Source organism: Schistocerca serialis, chromosome 2, assembly GCF_023864345.2.
Source record: "Schistocerca serialis cubense isolate TAMUIC-IGC-003099 chromosome 2, iqSchSeri2.2, whole genome shotgun sequence".
Lineage (NCBI taxonomy): Eukaryota > Metazoa > Arthropoda > Insecta > Orthoptera > Acrididae > Schistocerca > Schistocerca serialis.
In genome coordinates this window covers 867,247,140-867,274,059 of record NC_064639.1, presented here as the reverse complement: position 1 = coordinate 867,274,059, position 26,920 = coordinate 867,247,140, and the positions used below count along the sequence as shown (strand labels likewise).

The 26,920-nt window shown below is 43.6% G+C and overlaps 1 protein-coding gene across 1 annotated transcript in view; it reads right to left on the bottom strand.

Annotated features, from left to right (window-relative positions):
- Positions 1-296: 296 nt before the first annotated feature.
- LOC126455990 (uncharacterized) overlaps positions 297-26,920 on the bottom strand; it is a 51,612-nt gene continuing 24,988 nt past the window's right edge. The window contains exon 2 of the mRNA XM_050091747.1: positions 297-2,832. Within this exon, the coding sequence (XP_049947704.1) occupies positions 1,721-2,832 (1,112 nt within the window). The 3' untranslated portion in view covers positions 297-1,720. The remainder of the gene's footprint in view (positions 2,833-26,920) is intronic.

The following is a 26,920-nucleotide window of genomic DNA, read 5'->3' as shown; positions in this document are numbered from 1 at the left end:
TGTCATGTGTCACGACGAAGACTTACTTACTTACCAAGGTAAAGAGACATTTGACAGAGCTTACCAAACAACATAGTGCTGCCTGTAATGTGTGTTAATTCTCCATCTCTTCCTTTCCATTATAACTGAAGAAGAAAACAATTACATGAAAATATGCTCTTTTATTAAATACCATTAGAAACTCTACATTCACAATCCCATTCATACATAGTCAGCTACATACAATTTTTAGAATATAGACAAACTACTGGTTTTACAAAATTCATAAATAATTCATTTTGTGTAAAATACGGACATTGAGATAAATTATTTACAGCAAATTGCATCTTACAGATAGGATGTGGCAAGAAATGCAAGCAACCAGTGAAATACCAACTGTATATTAATAATGAAAGGACTGAAGAAATTTCCTGCTGAATAATGATGTAAGTCTCAATGACAGGCATTTATCTTCTTTTTGATGTTGATTAGGTAGATTGTCTGCTATTGAAATCGCTACATTTACACAGCTTTTATGTTGCAGATCTCCCTCTCACTTTCTTATTTCTCTCTCGATCTAGTTCTGCTCACGAAGATATACGCGCTCGCATACCCCATTTGTAACACAATTAGCCTCTATTCAAGAACCTATATATGATTCAAGAAGGAACAACTTAAAAGAAAATGAAACGTTCATCTGCAAGTGGAGTACGCAACTTCAGTGAACTCTCAGCCTCCTGTTACAACTTCCTGGACATTTTATTTGTGTTGGCAAATTCTTAAAGAGGTCGATGAGCGTTTACTTCATTCCTTTCCAGGTCAAGACATTTTCGATAAAAGGTGATGTACATATTTTTTAATATAAAGTATTTGCATTCTTCTACCGTGGAATATTAATGACAAATTTGATTAGAAGAAAAAAACGTCGCTTGCAAATCCTTATATATTATATAAATATGCATACCAGCGGCCTTGCCACAGTGGTAATATCAGTTCCCGTCAGGTCACCCAAGTTAAGCGCTGTCGAGCTTGGATAGCACTTGGATGGGTGACCGTCCGTTCTGTGAGCGCTGTCGGGAAGTGGGGAGCACTCAGCCCGTGTAAGATAGATTGAGGAGCTGCTTGAATAAGAAGTAGCGGCACTCGTCTTGTGAACTGACAACGGCCGGGAGAGCAGTGTGCTTACCACACGCTCCTCATATCAAGTGAAGCCCATAGGCTGAATATGACGCGACTGCCGGTCATTACCTCTAGGACTTCCGAGGCCTGTTCGGACGGAATTATCTAAAATATGGATACTAACTTATGTCACAAATATCTCAATTGGTAACAATGGGATTTATGGTCAATGTAGTCCCAAAAACGTCTTGCAAATTTATCATAAATATGTACCTCCGAAGCTTACAACATTCTGTCTTGTTCGTTGACTCCTGTTAATCTGGTGTGTTATTGACAACTTCATTAGTAGTACAAAACCGCAAAAACTTAATTGATTGTGACTCTTTCTTTCTTTGATGTTCTCCTCAGGCTTGGGCATCAACCAGAGATGTGTTGTTCTGCTCTTAGACTCGTCTGAAGTTTGAGAGCCGAACGACTGGCAGATACGCTGAGCCTGGTGAAAAGACTCTATGAAATTTGTTCATGCAATGAATCGTCTTATCGTGTTAGGCGTCTAGTAGGCAGTAATTGTCGCCTTCAGGGCCTTTAATTAGGCTTGCAGAGCTCTTTAATGTGCCACTCATCAACAACAAGGCCTTACTCCAGCGTTCTGCATCCTCTCCTCGTACTTGCTCAGTTTGTAGTCCATGACGTATCTGATGATTTTGCAGACTACGAGGACGAGCACAGCGAGGCAGCTGAACACAATGATGAGGGTAGCGTCCCTTATGATAATCTCTTCCGTCTCCTTCTCGGTGGCGGCCATATCTGGCTTCGAGATCTCGACCTCTACCACTGTGTTGTCGCCGTTTCCTGAAGACGAGTACGCAGACTTCGAGCCGCTGAAGTCCAATCGCTCGCCTGTATTCTGAGACTCGCCGTTGGAGCCTCCGCTGGATTGATATACTATATACGTATGTGTGATGTTCCCATCCGCCACAGAAGCAGCACTCGAGTTGAGCTCAGCTTTCTGGAACCTTGAAAGACGAGACAGGACCGGTGTATCAGCTGCCGCGCTACCTACGTCCCGTGGAGTCGTCATCCAATGGTGGGTAGAGCTGATGACGCGAGAGGACAGTTTCTCCGTTGTTGACATCGTTTTCGGCTGTCGGTCTCGCTTCTCCTCGATGTTGGGCGTTGGGGAAGACAGCCCTTCTTCACTGATGGCGGAAACCGAGTCTTCTAAAGGCAACTTGGAACTGTTTGGAGAGGCTTTACGAGGGCTAAGTTCTTTCTCGGAGGATAAGTGCACGTTTTGTGAGACGCCAAAGGATGTTTCGACATCCACACCAGTCGAAGCAGGAGTCTGGGTAGGATTAAGAGATTTATCACGCGTCGAAAGTGGTGTTTCAGAAGAGCGGCGTGTGCGTAAACTTCCTACGAACCCGAAAAAGACAGAAGATGTAGTATAAAGCTTGGGAATCTTTTTAAATTCGTTCACTTCACCTTCACCCACGGTTGGATGAGGTCGATGCCAGCTCCCCTCACACAGGTCGGCGCCGTGCTGTTCGGTGATTGTTTCCAGGTCAGGAACTGAGTGGTCCGCGCCGGTGGCGGACGGTGAGGTAGGCGTGGTGACCACATCCACGTCGCCCACCGTGTCCTCACCATGCGGCTGTGCAGTGCCCCTTGTGGGAAGAGGCTGGTGCTCCCCGTGGGCGGCAGGGCCTCGTGCCGACAGTGGCGCCGCAGCGGCTGAAACGGAATGCTCGTCTTACACTGTGTAGGGAAGAAAACGCCACGTCGTGCACTATTAACTTAAGATGCGTTGTAAGATGACGGTATCCACAGTAAGGCTGTCAATTCAACTAAGTACCTAGGTGTAAAAATTACGAACAACTTCAGTTGGAAAGACCACATAGATAATATTGTGGGGAAGGCGAGCCAAAGGTTGCGTTTCATTGACAGGACACTTAGAAGATGCAACAAGTCCACTAAAGAGACAGCTTACACTACACTCGTTCGTCCTCGGTTAGGGTATTGCTGTGCGGTGTGGGATCCTTACCAGGTGGGATTGACGGAGGACATCGAAAGGGTGCAAAAAAGGGCAGCTCGTTTTGTATTACCACGTAATAGGGGATAGAGTGTGGCAGATATGATACGCGAGTTGGGATGGAAGTCATTAAAGCAAAGACGTTTTTCGCCGCGGCGAGATCTATTTACGAAATTTCAGCCACCAACTTTCTCTTCTGAATGCGAAAATATTTTTTTGAGCCCAACCTACATAGGTAGGAATGATCATCAAAATAAAATAAGAGAAATCAGAGCTCGAACAAAAAGGTTTAGGTGTTCGTTTTTCCCGCGCGCTGTTCGGGAGTGGAATGGTAGAGAGATAGTATGATTGTGGTTCGATTAACCCTCTGCCAAGCACTTAAATGTGAATTGCAGAGTAGTCATGTAGATGTAGACGTAGATGAACCTCCGATGACATCTATCATTTGAGTCGGTGACAAACAATTAAACTCTGTAGTAGTAAGGTTATCAGTTCTAAACAATTTGCATCCCTTTGGAGCATCGTCTCAGTTGTGCGACTGGATTCGTGATTTCCTGTTAGGAAGATCGCAGTTTGGAACATCGCAAATGGCTGCCCTCAGTATAAATCTTTGCATATAATAATACTATACTATGTTTTTGTAGTTCTGTAAGATCTCTGTAGCTGAGTGTAGAGAGTATCTTTGACTTCCCTCACCTGCAGCGCTTATGCATTGGTTTTTATTCTATGTTCCTTGGATCCTGTCAATCGTTTAGAGTAGGGATGGGCTAAACTGCAATTTTCCGATATCAGTGATTTCTGTGAACGCTACTTTCCGGTGACTGCGATCCTCAACTGCGATTTGTCGCAGTTAAGAAGCGCAGTTAACGAATTCACGACCTGTATCCCTCCGCTATTTCTGCGACTTCTCCAATTTTTGCTACTCCTGCGTTTTACGCTATTTCTGCGACTTACGCTATTTCTGTGGCTTTTGCGATTTTTGCGCTTTACGCGATTTCTGCGATTTGTCACCGTATATGTTGCACTGTCATTAGCCGCAAGTAGGAAGTGAACTGTGTCACTGCAACCTAGAAATTTGTTCTCGCCTGTATAGGCGATTATTTGTGAGGGCCTAGTGAAATGTTTCAGTATCCCAACCGACAAAAAGTTACCTGAAATGGTATTATTGATATCAAAATTTCATCTCAACAAAACAATCAGTATTAAGTATGTTTTACCTATGTTCTTCCTTTGGCTTTAGTTTAAATAAATGGAACAAGTGTGATATTGAGAATCAACACAAATTACCACACAGTAGCATAAGAGTTCATGTTTAGAATACGGATTCTAATCACGTTGTTACGTTCGCAAATATCTGAACTACATTGTCAGTCACTCGATATAGCGATAATTCAAAATATCAGAGACAGCAGAAGTGGAAAAGTTACCACAGCGACTTTACACCTCTTCGTCAGAACTAAGGTTAGTTTCTAAGTTTGTGAATGAACGTAGGGGCATCGTTTATGCAAAAACTGTGAAACCTCGCCCCACTCAACTGATTTTGTTACCAGAAGTATTAGCAGTTGTATAATGAGAATTATATTGCTAGTAATGAGTCGCAATATAAAAGTTTAGTGATCCACGTGATTTTCCAGACGCAGTTCGTATTTCGATTCAAATGGTTCAAATGGCACTGAGCACTATGCGACTTAACTTCTGAGGTCATCAGTCGCCTAGAACTTAGAACTAATTAAACCTAACTAACCTAAGGACATCACACACATCCATGCCCAAGGCAGGATTTGAACCTGGGACCGTAGCGGTCGCTCGGCTCCAGACTGTAGCGCCTAGAACCGCACGGCCACTCCGGCCGGCCTATTTCGATTACTGGGTGCACTATGTACCCACACACATCTAGAAGAGACAATCTTTAAGATTCAAAACGACTCTTAAAGAATTCGCAGCGTAAAAAAGCCATAATTGAAAACATAAGTGTGCAAAATGAGTATTGGTACAGTGTGTCATAGAAGTCATTATGTGGTTTGAAAGGGACGTTAAATAAATGTGAACTATACTGTCAGTGAATAATGAAAATCACCTTTCTTCCCATATTCCAAAATTTTCTGCCAGGTATTTAATGATAAAGACTTGTTAGAGTGTGATACTGACCCGTCTATCCTTCCCGCCTTGAATGTTGATTGTGATGACAGACTGACCTGTAGGGCACCCCAAGGTCTAGGTTAGGTTGGAAAGCTGAGTGTTTTAAGGTTGACGATATGCAAATGAAAACAGTGGAAATCACTGACCTTACAGTTACAACCTGACATTGGGAATAGTACTAATGCAATATTTAAAAATACAGTCAAAAATTTAACAGTTTATTGTACTGTCGGAATAAATATCCGTCTTTGGAATACAGCTGTTTAATTTTTGGTAAAAGTTAGTTAGCCACCGGATTGCATTTTGAGTAGTCCGTGTACGATATATGTGTGCAATACGCATCAAAATATTCATCACGGCTGTATCCATTATCTTGTTTTGAAATTACCCTGCAGTTTTAGCTTTTATGATGAAGAGTGTGTTTAAATATATCACGAAAATTCCAGGCTACGCTATAGATCTATCTATTAGCACAACCGGGCACAATCATCATTGTTCAGCCTTCACATTCCTCGGCTGCACCAATTCTCAACCGAGTATAAAATTTTTCTCAGAGCAAATTACCTTCTTGGTTCATTTCTTCGACAACAAGCTTGTAAAACATCCATATCCTGAGACAAAGGGTTCTCAGAAGTACGGACATAGGACAACACAAGGCATACGGCATCTAATGTTTTAGTTCCTACTTGCGACTTCTAGCTGAGACTTGTCACGGAAATCGCAGTTTGACTCGATACCGTGTCACAAAGGAAACCAGTAGCACGAAAATAGGCCGTCAGATGGCACTCGGCGTTGAATGTTAACAAGGTTAACTGCGCTTTTGAGTTGCTTCTTGCGACTTCTACTGCGACTTGCCACTGAAATCGCAGCTAGAAGATAGGTTCAAAGGAAGAAGTACGAAATTCGGTCACCAGATGGCACACAGTGTTGAATGTTAAAGGCTACTTGCGACTCCTAGTTGTGACTGAAATCCCAGCCAGATTCTGTACAGCTGTTATTGTGATATTTGTGGCTTCTTATTCACTGTGATTTATAACAGATACGCTACTTCTTCCCCACCACCGTTCTAGAGGCTCTAACTGAAGTAGAGTGGAATTGATATGTGTACAGTTGGAAATGAATATTTTCCAAAGTTGATCTGATATTTGTTGTTTGTGCTGCGAAATTCTGTTCCTCCACACTTGCAAATCCTTAATCCGTCCCATCCTCTGTAATGCCAGTCCCGCCTGGATATCCACCCCCCCCCCCCCGCAAAAGTTCCTCCAGATCCTCGAGCACCATACACTCCACCTCACCTTCTGTATAGGTCTATAGGCCTCCCGTCCCCCATGCGGATCCTGATTCCTTTCCCCCATCTGCTCCTATTCCTCGAACATATCCGCATACTCTACACCTCCCGCCGCCTTGATCCCCCTCATCCCCTAGTTTCTCCTCTCCTCTCCAACCCCCACCCTCTGCCGCGCCTTCACTGTTGTGTCCCCCCTACCCTTCACCTCTACACCCTTCATCTCCTTTCCCGAGGTGGCTTCCATCAACTCCCCCTCCCGGATGATGCCCTCTCTCCCTCCATTTATCCCTCCTATCAACTCTCTGATCCCCAGCTCCCCATCCTTTCCTCTGTCCTTTCCCTGGACTCCCTCTTTCCCCCCCTTCCATTCTGTTTTTTCCCCACCTACCCTCTCTCTGCCTCCTTTCTCTCCCCTGAGTCCTTTCTGCTCTCGCCTCCACTCCCTTCCCCACTCCTTCTCGCATCTGCCCAGCCCCCTCTTTTCTATGTCCCCTCCCTCCATTGGCTCCCCCCTTTTTCTTTTCCTCTCCTCCCCCCTTTTCCCTGGCATAGGTCTGGGCCCTACCCCCCCCCCCCCATCTGCCGCCGTGTCACCTTTATAGTGCTGTTATAAGTGAGTGTTCAGTGTTGTGCGTACCCTGTCAGTGTTGCCAACAGCCGCCATACTGTTGCTAGTTGTGTTTTTTTATCTCATGCGAACAGAAACCACACTATCGCCATGTTTTTTAATTGTGCCTGTCTACTTCTTCATCATTGCATTGTTTTTATATTTTAAATTCCACACCTTACCGCCATTTCACAGGTCTTACGATCTCACTGTTTTATCGCCTGTTTTTCTTGTTTGTATCTATTCTCATTATGCTTTTTAACTTTTCTGTCGGCTGTAGAGCAGCATATTACGCTGCTGCCAGCCTGCCACCCCTCCTCTGGGGGGGGTAATTGAAATCCAATAAAGAAAAAAAAAACGAAATCCTGTGTTAATGAGGGGTGAAGAATAAATAACTTGAGCTGAATCTAGACTTGATTATTCAGTGTCACGGTGAGTGCAGAGTCAATGTGGAATGGTGGAATAATATTTGAAGTGAAGTAGGTACAAATTAATTGGCTAGTTCACATGTTCGTAGTAACTGACAGGAAGTCACTGTAAAAAAAAAAAAAAAAAAAAAAAAAAAAAAAAAAAAAAAAAAAAAAAAAAAAAAAAAACGTGGTATCTGGGTTTCACAATTAAGTGTTATAGGTAGTGATGCCATATGTAGCTGGGACCTCGTCGTGCCACTCTGAGGTGGGGGTGTAGAAGTGAAGTGAAAAATTTATTTAATATAATTACTTTTTATTTAGAAGACAATTACTTGTAACTCGTTGCAGCAGAAGTAGTTGGTACACCATATTTTTCGGAAGGTTTCACCTTTTTCGGCAAGTCTCTTTTCCTTTTTACATATTTATAAAAGTCCATGTAAGTCAACTTGTAGTTAACCTGGCACATAAGATTGATCCCACAGTCTCTGGCAGCAGTTGATTTCTTTCATCTGTCCATGGGCCAATATCAGCGAAAATACTCTTTCCACATTGGCGTTGTGTTCAGGAATAGAAAACAAATACCCGCATATTTTAACAGCTGGCATTTGTGTTCAGGATTTTCGGTTTCCTTAAGAAAGTGAATCCATCTTTCTTCCATTCTTCCGAGTCACACTTAGTTTCTAAAACGCTCTTCAGATACATATATTCCATATATTCTTGAAAACAACTGTCGCCTGAAATCTTCACACTATTTTTAGTCAGGTATATAACAGTGTTTTCAATCATCACCCAATCTGGGATTTCAGATAGCGTCATGCAATCAAATACTTGATATTTGTCAAAAGAAATAGCCCATTTCTCTAAGCAATCAAGTGTTATGGTACAGAAAACCACTTTCTCTTCCTCAGATTTCGAAATCAGATTAATGATTTCTTGGTTATGATTCTCGTTCTTTAATTTGTTCAGATTCATCTTGGTTTGCATGCCAATAAAGCTGGCAGTCTTCCTTTCATTCACATATCTCGGAGTATCGATTAATATATCTCATATTTCAAATATCAAGATTTTATTCTTCTCGAAGGATTTTTTTTTTCTCGAACAGAGCCAAGTTTGAGTGCAGAAATATGAAGTAAATTTCACAGATCGGACTACTCAAAAAGTCTGAAATTATTTTAGGTGGGCTCTAATCGGCGTCTAAAAATTGTTTTAATGGAATTCAGAAATTAAGAATTCTATCAACTGCGGACATTAACAGCAGTCACCTTGTTTTTGAGTGAGGTTAGAAGAGTCTGATGATTGACACCAACTACAAGCAGAAGTCTTTCAGCTTCTCTGTCCTTACCGTGTATAGTGAAAAGTAATTAAAAATTTTATGACAATTATTCCAGTGTCGATAGTTCTCCAGCAGTGCTTGATATAGTATTGTGCAGAATATGGGCAGGGCATTCCATTCCTTCTATATTTTTTCCTCGTTCTTCTTTAATTTGGTGAAACACATTCCGCTCGCCGCTTCGATGAAGCCCTCCGAAGTGGGTATTGGTATTGTCTCCATAAAAAGCGATTAATTTATCAAATAGAATTTGTAGTTGTCTTAAAGTGTCTAGACAATACATGGCAATTGTCTCTGATGTTTCGTTAATCAACGAATCAAACTTGAACAACTTCTGTTTGATTCCATGAGATTCAGTAAAGTATTGAACAACTAAAGGAAACATTTTTTCAGCCTTGTGGATCGATGCGGCGGTGCCTATGCCGTAAAATGAAACTTCTTGCAATTGTTTTATGCATTCGGACACGGAGTGTGGTGCAACAATATTTTTAACAGTTGCTCTGGTTGCACCTTTGGTCCTGGCTGTAGACTGCTTTGCGGCGACTTCGGAGTCAGGATACAGTGCGGCATTCAGTTTTACGGTACAGTCAAGAGAACTGTAGGACTGATTATGCTTGCCAATTTTATAAGCTGTTGTTAGTTCTGCAGGAGCAACGAGCAGTTTTTTGTGGGTATCTTTTTTAATCATGAATGTAGAAATAGACTCTGCTGTCGATGCTGCTGTGAATCTATTTGTATGATTCTTCCTAGAAATGTGATGCCTCCGTGAGTTACTGAGATGAAGCAGCTACGAATCTGACACAACACTTCCTGATCCGTATGTCCTTTCTTGACAAAAGACCACTCATTTGTGTAATCATCCGAGAATTGACGCTTTCTTTTTCCGTCCTTAGGTATTTTCGTCATTGAAGTACACGTCACTATAACTTTGTGCCCTATATACCAGTAGCAAACACTTCAAACTTTACTAACTTACACTCTTTGTTCGTATTACGTATATAAAGAATCGTCTTATCGTATCGCTATTCAAATAGAACTTGTTCGATAATTCCGCGTGGCGCTGCTTAAATAGTTGCAGCTCCGTCCTGCTGGAGAAGTCTGTTATTTTCTTGAATGATGGCGCTAGATCTAGAAGATGAGTTCATCGCCGATACAGGATACGCAACATGCAACGACATTGTCAACATGAACCTGTCGACATAAATAAAACTGAGGCTGCATTTACATGCTACGCTAACAGATGGCGTTACTTCAGTTCTTGAACCAAGCTCGTAACTGTATTTTGCGAAACCGGAACAAAACTGGGTCTTACTGGGATGGCGAGATCCCCTTTTCGCAGGTCCCCGGACTCGCACACGCTAAGTAGACATTCGCTCGCCGGAGATCATCGCCACCAGTTTTCTCGTATGTGTGCCATCGTGTTTGTGTTTAGTATTCGCCGTCACGCTCCTCCGTTCACCTGTGCCATCAAAGTCGTCAGTGTTTGTGCGCCGTGTCGACGGCTTTTCGTGTGTTTCTCGTCGAGTGTGAACGGCTTCGTGTTTTTTTTTTGTATTCTGTGTCTACTGTTTTTTGCCCGCCAGTTTGTTCAATCTCTTATGTGTCTTCTTTATGTTTTCTCATTGTTAAATCTGAGGCTGAAGAGCAGCGTCGGATGCTGCTGCCAGCCTACCTGATTGTGCAGGTGTTGAAATAACAATAAACGGGAGAAAAAAGATGGCGAGACAAGAAGGTCCATAACGGTGAGGGTGTTGATATATCGGGACGTAGGGCGACCCTAGTTGTAGGTTCTCTGCTGTCCCTAATCTACACTCCTGGAAATTGAAATAAGAACACCGTGAATTCATTGTTCCAGGAAGGGGAAACTTTATTGACACAGTCCTGGGGTCAGATACATCACATGATCACACTGACAGAACCACAGGCACATAGACACAGGCAACAGAGCATGCACAATGTCGGCACTAGTACAGTGTATATCCACCTTTCGCAGCAATGCAGGCTGCTGTTCTCCCATGGAGACGATCGTAGAGATGCTGGATGTAGTCCTGTGGAACGGCTTGCCATGCCATTTCCACCTGGCGCCTCAGTTGGACCAGCGTTCGTGCTGGACGTGCAGACCGCGTGAGACGACGCTTCATCCAGTCCTAAACATGCTCAATGGGGGACAGATCCGGAGATCTTGCTGGCCAGGGTAGTTGACTTACACCTTCTAGAGCACGTTTGGTGGCACGGGATACATGCGGACGTGCATTGTCCTGTTGGAACAGCAAGTTCCCTTGCCGGTCAGGAATGGTAGAACGATGGGTTCGATGACGGTTTGGATGTACCGTGCACTATTCAGTGTCCCCTCGACGATCACCAGTGGTGTACGGCCAGTGTAGGAGATCGCTCCCCACACCATGATGCCGGGTGTTGGCCCTGTGTGCCTCGGTCGTATGCAGTCCTGAGTGTGGCGCTCACCTGCACGGCGCCAAACACGCATACGACCATCATTGGCACCAAGGCAGAAGCGACTCTCATCGCTGAAGACGACACGTCTCCATTCATCCCTCCATTCACGCCTGTCGCGACACCACTGGAGGCGGGCTGCACGATGTTGAGGCGTGAGCGGAAGACGGCCTAACGGTGTGCGGGACCGTAGCCCAGCTTCATGGAGACGGTTGCGAATGGTCCTCGCCGATACTCCAGGAGCAACAGTGTCCCTAATTTGCTGGGAAGTGGCGGTACGGTCCCCTACGGCACTGCGTAGGATCCTACGGTCTTGGCGTGCATCCGTGCGTCGCTGCGGTCCGGTCCCAGGTCGACGGGCACGTGCACCTTCCGCCGACCACTGGCGACAACATCGATGTACTGTGGAGACCTCACGCCCCACGTGTTGAGCAATTCGGCGGTACGTCCACCCGGCCTCCCGCATGCCCACTATACGCCCTCGCTCAAAGTCCGTCAACTGCACGTGCGGTTCACGTCCACGCTGTCGCGGCATGCTACCAGTGTTAAAGACTGCGATGGAGCTCCGTATGCCACGGCAAACTGGCTGACACTAACGGCGGCGGTGCACAAATGCTGCGCAGCTAGCGCCATTCGACGGCCAACACCGCGGTTCCTGGTGTGTCCGCTGTGCCGTGCGTGTGATCATTGCTTGTACAGCCCTCTCGCAGTGTCCGGAGCAAGTATGGTGGGTCTGACACACCGGTATCAATGTGTTCTTTTTTCCATTTCCAGGAGTGTATATTAACGATTTAGGAGACAGTTTCAGCAGACCTCTTAGATGGTTTGCAGATGATGCTGTGATTTAACGTCCAATAAAGTCATCAGAAGATCAACCAATTGCAAAACATTCATCAACAAGGTATCTGTATAATGCATAAAGTATCAATAGACCCTAAATAACGAAAAGTCTGGGGTCATCCATAAGACAGTCCATTAAATTTCGGTTAGACGATGAATGGCACATATCTAAAGGCTGTCACTTCATCTAAATTCCTAGGTATTAAAATTACGATATAGTTGAAATGGAACCATCACATACTTAATGTTGCGAGTAAAGCAAATCAAAGACTGCGATTTATAGGAATTACACTCAGAAAATGCAACAGATCTAGTAAAGGGACTGCCTACACTACACCTGTCCATCCTCTTCTGGAGTATTGCTGTGCAGTGTGGGATCCATGTCACACAGGATAGACGCAGAACATCGAAAAAGTGGTGGCGAGACTTTTTCGTAGCATTTAGATCACCATCTTTCTCCTCCGAATGAGGAAATATTCTGTTGACGCTCATCTACAAAGGGAGAAATGATCATCTTAATAAAATACGAGACATCAGAGCTCCCACAGAAACATTTAAATGTTTGTTTCTCGCCACCTTGTTCGAGAGAGCATCGGTAGAGAAACAGTGTGAAAGTAGTTCAATGAACCCTCTGCCAGTGTGAGTTAATGAGGATTTCGCTCTCATTTAAATATATAGTCGAAAGAGTCAGCCTTCAGGAACTGTGAAACGAACCCTGTCGTCCAGGGCGTGTGCCACAAAGAGCGAAGATTCGCCACGAGATGGGGAAATTCACGGGCGTCTATTATGCTGAATGAGGTCTAGGCGCTGAAGTGTGCGCGTGAGACAGACGAGAACCTACGTCATAGGGAAATCCCATAGAAGCCGCTTGTGGCCACGGAGGCGTATCAGTGTTAAATATGGCGGACCTAAGATCGGCCATAAAGGGAAACATTTATGAAAACTATTTAATTCTCTAGTAATTCAGGTAATGAAGCCACAGTTATTTGAATATACCTTCTTCATAAATTTTCATGGTAATCCCAATGGAACTTCAATATTGATCATACCTATAATAGTGTAGGATTTTCTGTTAAAGTTAAATTAACAAGTTTTGTAACAAAGACTTGAATGCTAAAATCTGAACGCGTTGGTCGATCTTGACGAGCGACATTTCATATAGAAGCGCATCATTAAAATGACAAACGTTGTAAATATCACCTCTTTAACTTTATTTGTTTAAAAGATATAGTAAATTTAAATTATCAGTATTTTCAGTTAAGCCCCAGATCATCATTTCCTCCACACAAAACACACTGAACGATGACAGCATGACATCATATTGAATCATTAGGTAATAAAATAATTGTTGTAAAGTTTAGTGAATAATAGTTACGTTTGTTCTTTATTTATTTATCAGAAACCACACTGGTTCAATGCTACAGGCCGTGACATTCAAAGTTAAGAAGGAAATTGTATTGGTTTTATGTAAAAGAATTTAACGTTCGTTATGTAATGGATATCATTGTTACGTTATTTAGAACGTGAAATTGGTCAATCTTTGATTACTTAAATATGTTAAAATGTAAAATAATGTAGAATAAGCTGTAGCCAATCACATGGACGGCTTCAGGGAAGGGAACTGCACTAGTCAGGTGAGCGAGGGTGCTCGGCACGCGGGAGACGCGGCTGGAGACGGGCAGAGGGACAGTGATGGGGCAGACGCGAAAGCGGTCAGTTCGGATTGATACGCGAAAGCGGACTGTCGGTCTTTAGGCAACTAGGAAGTGAACCGACTCAGAAAATTTCGTGTTGTGTGGTATCGCGGAACTTAGTCTCTGAGCGGCGAGCAGACGCGCGCCTGGTGTGAACTTTTCGCGAAGATAACGAAGTGGAATATTGGACTTGTATTTCGCTATGAAATTGTGAATGATCGAACTGTGTCAAATGGATATGCGCTCGAGTGTAACAGTAACTCTAACTACGACCACTTTCCCCATTAGTTTGCTTTCTGAATACACATTATTCCTACCAAATCGCAAATGTGTGGCCTACATCAATTATGGGTCGTTAATTTAGCTCCCGACATTATTATTACTTTTGTTATATGTTATATTAACAGTGTATGTTTCAAACAAGTTCGCAAACTTGCCATCAGCCAGACAATTTAACCAAAGCGTCACAAGTGTATAATTTAGGGCGTGTAATGCCACACCTGCGGTTCAATCCTTAGGCGAGTCTGAGCCAAGACATTTCAACGAAGAGGAACTGCATGTGAGCCCGAACATCTTTAGGACGTTATCTCGCAATTGGCGGCTCATCCGGAATTGGAATTTGGAAAGTGTTAGTTGAGGGATAAGAATCTTGCTAAGTATTGGAACAGGATTGGATTATGGAAAGTGTTAGTGGCAGAATATGAACTCTGGAAAGTTTTAGAATTGGATTTGAATTCTGCTAAGTGTTTCCAAAAGTAGTATCTGAACTTCGATAGGCAGGACCTCTCGCAAAAGTTAAATGTAAGATCAGTTCCGGACTGAATATTAGGTTTCTTTAATAGTTGTGAAATTACAATTTTAATTCTCACAGTTAACGACATTCTCTGATTTAGGTCCCAAGTGTGTGGCAGTTTAGGCAGTTTGCGTGGGGGCTTTGAGTTACGAATTTTGCAACAGTTGAGTGCACCGAGTTTTAGCAGTGGTTAGGAATGATAAAAAAGTAACGTGGAAGAAGAGGCGACATCGAAAGCATGTGGTTCCAGCCAGCAGCGGCATCTTCAACGACGTTTCATCGAGCAGCGGCTGTTGCAGTACCACAGCAGAGGCTGCAAGATCTTCAGCGTCGGCTTCAAAGGCAACATCGACGGCAATATCATGTCAGAAGGATCCAGCACGTCAAAGCTAAGTACCTGCGCTGATTGCGAGATTATGTATGATTCTGTAATTCAATTGCCAATAACAGACGTCGCTAATATTAAGTAATCGGCCAGTTTGTGTGGGTCCGAAAATACTAGCGAGCCGCTTAACCCGAAGTCGGAGCGAGAGCGTGATCGGTGGGTCAAATAGTCCGAAATCAGGCAAGGGAGATGAATTTGCGGGACACATGATGTCGCAATTAATGCAAATGATAAGAGGATTGGGATCCAAAAATGATTCTGTTAAAACCGATATGACTGACGTAAATTTAAAAATTGATTCAGTTCAATCCGAAATAGCTTCGGTTGTGAAAGACGAAGTAGGTAAAATTGCTACTGGAATCGAGGAATTGATAGACGGAAAATTAAAAACCATTCGGGATGAAATGGGCATAATTTCTGATGAAGTTGGGGTACTTGATTCTAAGGTAGATCAAGCCAAGAAAAATGTCAGTGATACGGTGGAAAAATTGCGGGCAGATCTGGGAGGCAACGTAAGAAATTGTAGGAGTAGACAAGATGCTCTAATGGCTGAGACGACAGAAGCTATTAGCAACTTACCTGTTCGAATAGGGAAAGGGGAAAAAGAAGTAGATAAAATAAAGGAACAAGTAGAATCTGGCATTAAAACTGAAAATGGTGAAGTTAAAAAGCAAATCAATGAAATAAAAAGCGAAATGAATTCTTTAGCTGCACATCAAACCTCTACAGCGATCAGTGTTCCGTGGACGAACTCAGGATCGGTGAAATGTTTTGGAGATGACGGGAAATATCGCCTAGTAAATTTTCTAGCAGCATGCAGGGATGGTTTTATATGGGGAATGTCCGACGAGGCGAAGATAAAGTTCGTGTAAAGACATTTGGAAGGTGAGCCGCAGTCGTGGGCAATATACACAGTGATACGTTCACTACCTACTAAATATTTTAAAGCAGTTTCTTGAACAAGTACTGGAGTGAAGCGAAGCAACCGCGACTCCAAAATGAGTTTCTGAACAGGCAACATTTAAATACGGGAACGGGTCGATGTGAGAATTTTGTAAACGTGAACTTGCGAAATCAATGATGTGAAACGTCCATTAGGAGTGCTTACTGAAATTACGACCTTGGAAAGGCGTTTGCCGGAAATTTTGCAGTGGGATCTAGTGCACTGTCCTAGCAGCTCAATAGACTTTTTTGGACTTTGTAGAAAAATTAGAACGGGCGTTGAAATTTAAACCACCAAGTAAACAAACAAATAGTTTTCAGAGTGAAAATCATAACTACAGCACGATTGATTACTATGAAAGACACCTGGGAAGTTATCAACGGAACGCAAACAGCCGTTTTTATAAGGGAAACGGTAAAAGGAACACATCAAATGATAAATTTCAAAGGGGTAATGGGTATGGATACTTTCGTGACAGGGACCGACACCAAGAACGTAGATTTGAGGGACCGGCAACTGGCGAAATGATCCAACGGAATGGGTTATCGGGCTACTAAGTTTCGCCGATCTCAGTTCCGCAGGTGGGAAAATAAACCGGCGATGAATAGGACGCGAGTAAACGGAAATGTGATAAGTGTTAATAAATCTGCAGGAAGGCGTCAGAATTTTGAAATGAAATTAGTAACAGATGAGCATCAAATAGGTAAACTTTCAAATCAGATCGTACATAAAAGGCGTAATCCTAAGATAATTAAAGATAACGATAAAGGCGATGACAACGATTTAGGGCTAAATGATTTGTTTTATGAATGTGAGACGAAAGAGTGTGTGAATGTTAATACAATGAAAGATTCTACGTGCCAAAAGGAAGCTGAGGTGGAGCTGAATTTGGTGGAGTTAGATGGTATAGAAAATTCTAAAGAGGTACTAACCAGCGGTAACGATTATAGTGTGAAGGTGATGATGTTTCAGGTGATACTGTGGCGGCGAAAGTTTTTAAGGAGGTCAATAAGGCCGGCTTAGCATTAGTCTCGTCAGCTGTTGATGTATTTGTGTGTGTATCGGCGGATATTGGTGACTTATTATTGAAGGAAGGTAGTAATGACGTTTTATGTACTGAAGTTACGAAAGTTGAAGCTGCTGGTATTACTACTTCAGAGGAAGAAATCTGTGCATATCTTTCTACTAATGGAGGTGAACCGGAAATTCTGGATGGATCTGTGGATCTTGACTGTTTGTTTCAGAATGAATGTGGATCTGAATTTGATGTGCGATTGAATCTGATGTATGATCTGAAATTAAAGTGGTGCAGGAGCGTGTAGGAGAGGAAAAGGTATTATGCTTAGGTTTAAATCAAAACGCAGAGGAATTTAATGGTACTGATGATTCTGAAATTTCACGACGCTGTGGCTACAATTTATATGATTTAACGGAAGAGGATGGTGAAACTATGAACGGTTCTTATATTGGAGATTTGTCGACAGAGGTAAACGAGGTTTTATGTAGCGAGCTGTATGATGTATCAGCGGCTGTTAAAAGTGCTGTTTGTGAAGGTGTTTGTAATGACATGGAAGTAAAAGTAACGCTTTATTTCATTTTAAGGGAGAACACAGTGAGTTTGATTATAATACAGAAAGTGATATTTGGACAGAATGGTATCTTAAGGAGTTATGTGATTTTACTGTATTTGATTGGCGATGATACGGTAGAACATTACACTCGTTATTGCCTCACTTGTGGACTCGACAGAACTTTAAGATAGCGAGAGGTCTAGAAGGGAGAAAAAATGAAATTGGGGCGAAAGAAGCATTTAATGAATTATTTTGGGACAAGTACGAAATTGAGGGGTGGGTCGAACAGGACTGTGTACTCCAGAGATGGAAGAGAAGGGACAAGACATAGAGAATGATTTATTGAGGGAACAGTGTTTAGAGCGAAAAGAAATGATTAATGTTCATCCTATCATTGAAATTAGAGTAAATGACGAGAAAGTAGACGTACTGCTCGATTCTGGAAGTATTGTGGCGGCAGCGTCGGACGGCTGCGTACATAGGGTAAAGAATAAGAAATTAGTATTACTACCTGTAAATAGTGTAAAAAATTAAAACGACAGTTAGCGGCGTAAGTAAGTCGATAAGGCAGGGGAAAGTAGGTTAATAAATATGTGTATCTGTGTTTAGATTATAAGATGATTTGGAGGGGTAATTTGCAATGTTTTATTTCAGGATTTATTGTAGCTTATTTCTTGTTCCGTCGCATAAGAATTTTTCGCACAACGTCTGTGCATTTACATAGAGATAGTTTAGACGCACGTTTGGGTGCGAGGAGGTCAGAGAACTCAATTATATGGTGAACGGAATCAAGTCAAAAACCAGTGAACAGTGTGCGTATAAATAAGTTTTTGCATGGTTTTATGTTTGTTGTAATTTCCGAATTATAAGTTATGGTCACGCCAATTTGGGTGCATGAAAGTCGGAGAAATTTGGAAAATAAAAATTAATAATGCTTACCTAGGAAGACAGATGTATGTTTATCTACTTATCTGATAATATTTTGGGGGAATAATTTATTGTTGTATGGAGTATCGTTTTGTGTACGCAGGTTCACTGCTCAGCATTAAACGAGGAGTGAGATTTGTTCATGTTTGTTGTTAGTTTTGAATCTAAGGGAGTTATATAAATTAAAAGAAAATATTAATTTGCCGATAAAGTCGATTGGGAATTTGTCACGAGATCCATGTCTCTAGCGGGACTTGAATAGCGTGCCAGAATCAGTGAAGAATTTACAAGCATCTTGCAACTGCTGTAAATCAATTGTTTACTGTGTAGTTTAGATCTGTTTGTATCGATTCCAGTGGAGAAAGCGTTCAGTGCAGATCCTGGGTGGTATCTGAAAGTGTTTGTTTTCTGGTGTCTACAGCCGATTCGAATTTCAACAGATTTGTTCCAGAAAAACGTTGGCGATGGAATGCAGAGCCATACAGAATTTCGGCGAGGTACTCGGCTCCGAATCTGTGGAGGGCCGTTGGAGACTTCGCTGTGGCGAAAAGGTTCTGTGAAAGTGAGCGCTGTCGCACTGATATTTCTGCGGCATTTCAACAGACAGTCGATTCTGATAAATGTATAGTTTTATTTGGCATTTAATTAATATACCGCATTTCATAATTTATTTTAGATGTAAGTTTCTTTTAATTTAAAGCATGCTAAGTCAACACCACTACAAATAATTACACAATGATATGGCGCTTAGGATATTTATGTTATTATATTATGAATTTGTGTCTTGTAAACTTGGGTGCTACTTCATAACATATGCCACGCCAACATGTTATGAAGCGGAGGTATGTGAGTTAAAGAGCACTGCGCTTTCATTTAAATATATGGCCGAAAGAGTCAGCCTTCAGGAATTGTGAAACGAACCCTGTCGTCCAGGACCGTGTGCCACAAAGAGCGCAGATGCGCCACGAGATCGGGAAATTCACAGGCGTCTATTGTGCTGAATGAGGCCTAGGCACTGTAGTGTGCGAGTGAGACAGACGAGTCATACGGGAACCCCGTAGAAGCCGTTTGTGGCCAGGGAGACGTAGCGGTGTTAAGTATGGCGGACCTAAGATCGGCTATAAAGGGAAACATTTATGAAAACTATTTAATTCTGTAGTAATTCAGGGAATGAAGCCACAGTAATTTTAATCTACCAGCCTTCATAAATTTTCATGGTGATCCCAATAAAACTTGAATATTGATCATATCTATAATAGTTTAGGACTTAGTGTTAAATTTAAATTAACAAGTTTTGGAACAAAGACCTGAATGCTAAAATCTGAACGCTTTCGACGATCTTAACGATCGATATTTCATATAGAAGCGCATCATTAAAATGACAAACGTTGTAAATATCAACTCTGTAGCTTTATTTGTTTAAAAGATACAATAAATTTAAATTATCTGTATTTTCAGTTAAGCATCGGATCATCATTTCCTCCACACAAAACACATTGAACGATGACAGTGTGACACCTTATTGAATCATTAGGTAATAGAATATTTGTTGTAAAGTTTAGTGAATAATAGTTACGTTTGTTCTTCATTTGTTTATCAGAAAGCACATTGGTGCAAGGCTACTGACCGTGACATTCAAAGTTAAGAAGGAAATTGTATTGGTTTTATGTAAAAGAATTTAGTGTTCATTATGTAATGGATATTATTGTTAGTTTATTTAGAACGTGAAAGTGGTCAAGCTCTGATTATTTAAATATGTTAAAATGTAAAATAATGTAGAATAAGCTGTAGCCAATCAGGTGGGTGGCTTCGGGAAAGGGAACTGCCCGAGGGTGCTCGGCACACGCGGGACGCGGCCGGAGGCGGGCGGAGGGACAGTTGTGGTCTAGACACCAAAGGGACGTAAGCGGACGGTCGGTCTTCAGGTAGCTAGGAAGTGAAACGGCTTAGAAAAAAGACACGAACAGAACTGCAGTCTCTTAGGTGGACTTTAAGAAGGCCTTCGACTTCTTAGACAGGCAGACTCTCTTCGACACACTAGAAGAATGTGGAATAGACAGAAGAACTAGGACACTCATGCAACAAACGCTTACAGACACCGCATCCAAAATCAAATTTGTGGGAGAAATCTCAGACCCTTTCGAGTTACATACTGGGTCAGACAAGGAGATCGCCTCTCACCACTTTTATTCAGCATCGTCTTGGACAAAATTATCAATCAATGGGAAGAAAAAGTAAAAGAAATTCAGTTAGGAAGAACATGAGCAAACAAGAAGATCATAAAATGCCTAGTATTTGCAGACCACCTGCCAATACTCAGCAACAATACACAAGAATCACAAGAAGCACTGGAATACTTACATGAAGTCTCTGCCAAAACAGTTCTACAGATATCATATGAGAAAACGCAATACAAGGAAAGAAAGAACAACAACAACCAAGCCATATACACGAAATACGGAAAGGTTAACAGAGTAGAAAAAGTCAGAAATGTCTCAAATGGTTCAAATGGCTCTGAGCACTATGGGACTTAACTTCTGAGGTCATCAGTCCCCTAGAACTTAGAACTACTTAAACCTAACTAACCTAAGGACATCACACACATCCATGCCCGAGGCAAGATTCGAACCTGCGACCGTAGCGGTCGCGCGGTTCCAGACTGTAGCGCCTAGAACCGCTCGGCCACTCCGGTCGGCAAAAGTCAGATGTCTTGGGAAATATATACAAATAGCAGAGTAAGATACCTTGGGGAATGTATACAAATAGAAGGATCAAATAAGGCATCGAACATAGAAATAACAGAAAAGCTTCAGAAAGCGTAGAAACTGACTGAACACACTACAATAAAAGAAATATTTCAAGAGAGACCAAACTCAGGCACAAAAGTACAGTTGAACTGCCAGAAGCACTCTATCCATCAGAAACGACCGCAATCGGAGCATCAGGCATCACAGAGACAGAAAGAAATAGAACGTAAAATCCTCAGAACAATCGTTGGTGCAGCACACAGAGATGTTACATGGATGAAGAGACCAACCAAAGGATTATATGCACACAGAGGTAGGCTCCCAGACATGATCAGAAAACGAAGACTAACATTGTATGGACACATACAAGGAATGTACAACAATAGACTCACAAAGAGGATGTTTGATGTACTAAACACTTCAATAAAAAAATTATTTTTCAAGAAGTAGAAGAAGACCTAAAACAAGCACGGATTATTCAAATGACAAATGAGAGACAAACTCAGAAACAAAATTATGAACACGAATTTTGAAGTAACAGAAAGGGGAAAAAACAGATAAAATACGGGTCGAGCAAAGGAAACAGGAATACAGCCAAAGAAGGAAGAATGACAATTAATTGAAACCATCAACTGCCGATAGGTGTTGTTGATATACCTCGATGGGGACAGCTGAAAATGTGTACCCCGACCGGGACTCGAATTCGGGATCTCCTGTTTACATGGCAGACACTCTATCTGCCTTTTTTCTTCTTTTTAATTTTTTAAAATTTTTTAGCTTTTTTTATTTTTTTCTCTCTCTCTTGCTTGAAAGCCCCTTAGGAAAAAAAAGAGAAACTAAGTGCCACCGCCACTTTTCATCCTATAACAAAAAAAATCTGGTCCACTTCAGACGTTGGCTCCTGACTAAACCTGCCCCAGAGGGCTGCCTATATACCAGGGGAAATATGGGAATTCAAGGTTAGGGCTATCCTTACAAACAAAACAAAATCTTACTTTTTCTGAATTTTATTTTTATTTTTACTTTTTTGTTTATTTTTGTTGTGTAATGGATCAGAGGCCATCTGCGCCCCGCTGGTAATATGTTGAGTCACGTCTTCTCGAAATTGATGAGTTCCGTTCAAATGTTCAGAAATGTTCATTGGTTCAAACAGGAAACCGTCTTCTCTCTTGGCTTAACACATTCCAGCTGCGAGGCAGGTCGTGAAAAGCACTCCCAAGGAAGTTCGAGACAAATTTTCTGTATTTTGGGTGACGGACAACGACATAATGACGGTCATTGGGGTATGTCCAAAAATCGAGTACAGAGTCTACAGTTTGTCCAAATAGGTAGTGAATGGCATGTCCGCGAATCCAATTCACAGCATTGGTCTTTGTCCGAGGAAAATAGTCACGTTCCGGAAATAATAATGAAAGGGGAGTAATCCGATCCGGAATGTCCCGTGTTAGAAAAGCAATACGACGAATCAATTGCCAAACCTCCGCCGCCGGTCCGCAAACAAACCAATGTTCGTCATTGTCTGGCACTCCACACGTGGAACATAGAGGTGATTGGGCGAGGTGAATACGATGAAGGCGAGATTGGTTGAGTTGCTTACCATTGACAGTTAGGTACCAGACAGATTGAACATTCGTGTCAAGGTAACAGGCGAACACCGCGCGCCATACATAACGCCAGTCAACCTGGGGAACTTTTGTTCAATCGGGTTAGGTGGACGACCTAATTGGAGGACATTGTATACTGTCTTTGTCTTGAGTAAAAGCTGTCTTGGTAAGGTGAGGCGTAGATAACTGAGTTCAAGAAAGAAGTATCTTATATAATGGAACTGGTCCGGAACATCCGAGATCATCACTGGGGCTGACAGTGAGACCGGCGTATATGCCGACAGGAGGAGACCAGTGAGGCTCGTTGGCCAACGTGTCCATACCGTCATCTGGGAGCTGACAAATAGGGCGCGAGCTCTATCCAACACGTGAAACAGATCTATCCCACCTTGTTCACGGGGAAGAGTAAGGGTTGCATAGTTAACTTTGAACAACAGCCCAGAACTGACGAAAGACGCCATCGCTGCCAACATGCGACGTGCCACAGTAAGTGGGAAAGGTAGGACTTGTGCTACATGGGGAACTCGGGATGCGATGTATATATTGACATACCGAGCTCGCTGGAGAATATCTAGGGATCGAAGGCGATGGTCCATAAGACCTTCTCTGATCATTAAAAGGAGGCGTCGGCAGTTGATGGTGGCTGAACGCCGGAGATCAGATGAAAAATCTATTCCCAAACAGCGAATGGTATCAACGGTGGTGAGAGATGTAACGCACTCCACGGGAAATTCCGTGCCAATGAACATAACTTGTGACTTACGTACGTTTAAAGAGCTACCCGACGCCTCACCATAAGTCGGTACCGCCGGCCGCGGTGGTCTCGCGGTTCTAGGCGCGCAGTCCGGAACCGTGCGACTACTACGGTCGCAGGTTCGAATCCTGCCTCGGGCATGGATGTGTGTGATGTCCTTAGGTTAGTTAGGTTTAAGTAGTTCTAAGTTCTAGGGGACTGATGACCACAGCAGTTGAGTCCCATAGTGCTCAGAGCCATTTGAACCATAAGTCGCTACCCACGTCAAAACAACTCGAACATCGTCGGCATTACGTAAACAGATGACTACATCGTCAGCATAGGCCGTGCAACAAAATTGGTAGCGATCTATGGGCAACCCTACCAAACGTTGTCTTAGTCCACATAGCAAGGATTCCAAGGAAAAGGCGTACAACATCGCTGATAGAGGGCAACCTTGACTTACGGATCGACCTATTGTTATCGGAGGAGTGAGTTTGCCATTGTACATAATCCTGGATGAGGCACCCCGCAAAAGGCGGATCAATACCGTGATAACGGCGACTGGGAAACCAATATGGTGGAGAACGGCCATAAGGAACGAATGGTCAACCCTGTCAAAAGCTTGACTAAAGTCCAAAGACGCAAGTGCCCCAGAGAGGCGTTGTTCCTGGGTAACCGCATAAAGCTGTGCGGATATTATTATCCCCTCCCAAAGATGCTTGGTCTGGCGACACAACATATCGGGCAACGTTTTTAAGTCGTGCCGCCAAAAGGCGAGTGAAGATTTTCATATCACTGTTAAGGAGGGTGATGGGACGATAATCATTGATATTGTTGCCACCATGCGGTTTATGTACAGGAATAATAATTCCTTCCATGAAAGCGTCCGGCACAAGTACTTCCCGAGACATCAGTTCCCGACAGATGGAGGTGAAGATGGACTCTAACAAATCACGGAAGGTGCGATAAAATTCGAGGGGAAGACCGTCGGGTCCTGGGGAGCGATTGATGGTTCCTGCCCGGATCGCATCGCGGACGTCATCATCAGTCACCTCTGACATCAAGTCAATCGCGGCATCTCCTGGGATACCACCGAAGTTGAGCTCTGAGACTTCCTCGATCAGCTCTGGGGAATGTGTAATTGCGGCGTAGAGCTGCTGGTAGTGCGCGTGAAGCACATTCCCTATTGCAGATTGGGTTACGTAGCGACGCCCTTCTTGGTTTGTTAGGACGTGAATCAATTTTCGGTGTCGATTTTGGCGTTCTTGGATGATATGGTACATCGACGGATGTTCATGAGGCATGCGATCAGCAGTACGAGATCGTACTCTCGCTCCTTCCAAATGCCTTCGCATTAGATTGGAGATTTGGGTCTTAGCAAGGTTCATCCTTGTATGGCGCTCAGGGGAGGCTGGCGTCGTGGAGCATTCTCGTAGGATCCTGTAGTAAAAGTCCATAGTACTCTTCCTCCAGACGACAACATCTTTGCCATACCGGGTCAAAGTTTTTCGAAGAGCAGGTTTTGCACACTGGATCAACCAGGGTATGGTAGACGGATACGTGGGACGGCGTCTATTACATGTGGTCCAAGTGTCTTCTATTAGAAATCGACAGTCAGGTGAATTAAGAAGTGCCGTGTTCAGTTTCCATAAACCACGTCCGTGCCGTACTGCCTGTCTTGTGCGAACAACATCACAGAAGTAAGCCTCATGATCTGAGAAAGCAACAGGCCAGATTTCAGCCTGTCGAGTGTGTTGAATTAGGGATCGCGAGATGTAGATGCGATACAGTCGGCTAGAGGAGTGCGTAGTGTAGTACGTAAAGCCCAAAAGATCACCGTGAATATGTCTCCACGTGTCGACAAATTGTAGTCGCGTGACGACTGTTTCCAGAGCTGCGCATGGTGAGTGACGCGGCAATTGATCCTGAGGTCGCTGGGTGCAGTTGAAGTCTCCACCCATGACCCAGTCATCGTGTGGTCCCATAAAAAGTGGTGTAACTTCATTCACGAAGAAGGCGTTGCGTTCACGACGGTAGCTGGAGCCCGACGGCGCATAAATGTTGACGATGCGTACACCAAATAGAGCAAGGGCCATACCTCTGCCGTTGGGGAGGAAGACCTTCTTGTAAGATGATGGCAACACCACTACCGGTGTCCGAAGCGGGAGAAAGATGCGCCGTGAAGCCATGTGGTGGTGGAAAATCAGCGACATGCACTTCCTGAAAAAGCGCAATATCTATGACCGCATCATAAATCATATCGCGGAGCAGCGCTAGTTTGTGGGGTGCACGAATGGTCGCGAGGTTAATCGTTGCGACACGATAATGCTGGTGTTGGATGGAGTCCTACAGGCACAGGTGGGGCTCCTTCTTCAGGAGGCTGAGGAGGCTGCTATCGTGGAGAGTTTGCGGGCGCGGGCGCAACCGATGGGGGCGCCCCATCATCAGCACCGTCCACCCCAGTCCCTTCGATCTCCACGTCGTCTGCCCAGGAGGCTGATACTGCGGTAGGGCATCGGCTGTGCACATCATCCACGTGGAGAGGAGACGTAGTTTTCGGCTTAGCGGATAGGCTCTCTTCAACGTCGACCTGTGGGGGCGACGGCGCCGGTAAGGAGGGGTGTTCATTGCCAGTGGTCGCCTGTGGGGGGTCGTTCGCATCAGACTTTTGGTCATCAAAGAGCGGTTTGTCGTTCATCTTCGGGTCTGCAACCCTGGTGTCCATCCGTAGAATGGATTCATCAGGGGGTGTATGGCTACGTTTCTTTCGCTTTCGTGGCGATCCTTGTTTTCGAACATGTCGTTCAGAGTTCGATTGCGGGTGGCTTTCGTCTGACTCCGGACCAGTCTGAAGGAAAGCAGAAGTAGGTACCACTTCCGAATCAACGTCCATCTCAGTAGCATTTGCAGTCACCGTGCTGCGAAGATTCGGCAGGTCAGGATCTGGCTTCTGTGGCACCTCATAAGGAATCTCAGTAGCGGTTGCATCTACCTGATCAGACGACGTCAACGGAGCAGGAAGACCCTGTGTAGAGGTGCTACCATCCTGGGCAACCTTGGCATATGTGACAGGGATCTGAGTGATCACCACTGGGGATGCTTCCTCGCCGACCGGCGTCTGGATCAGGCGGCGTCGCATGCAGGCGGATATGACGTGGCCTTCTTCTCCACAACCCGCACATGTTCGGGGTTTGCCGTCGTACATGACAATGGCTCGCACCCCGCCAATTGTCAGGTATGATGGTATATGTTTTTTCAGTTCAGTTTTGACCTGACGCACACCATAAAGGACATGGTAGGTCGTGAAGATTTGCCATTTTTCCTC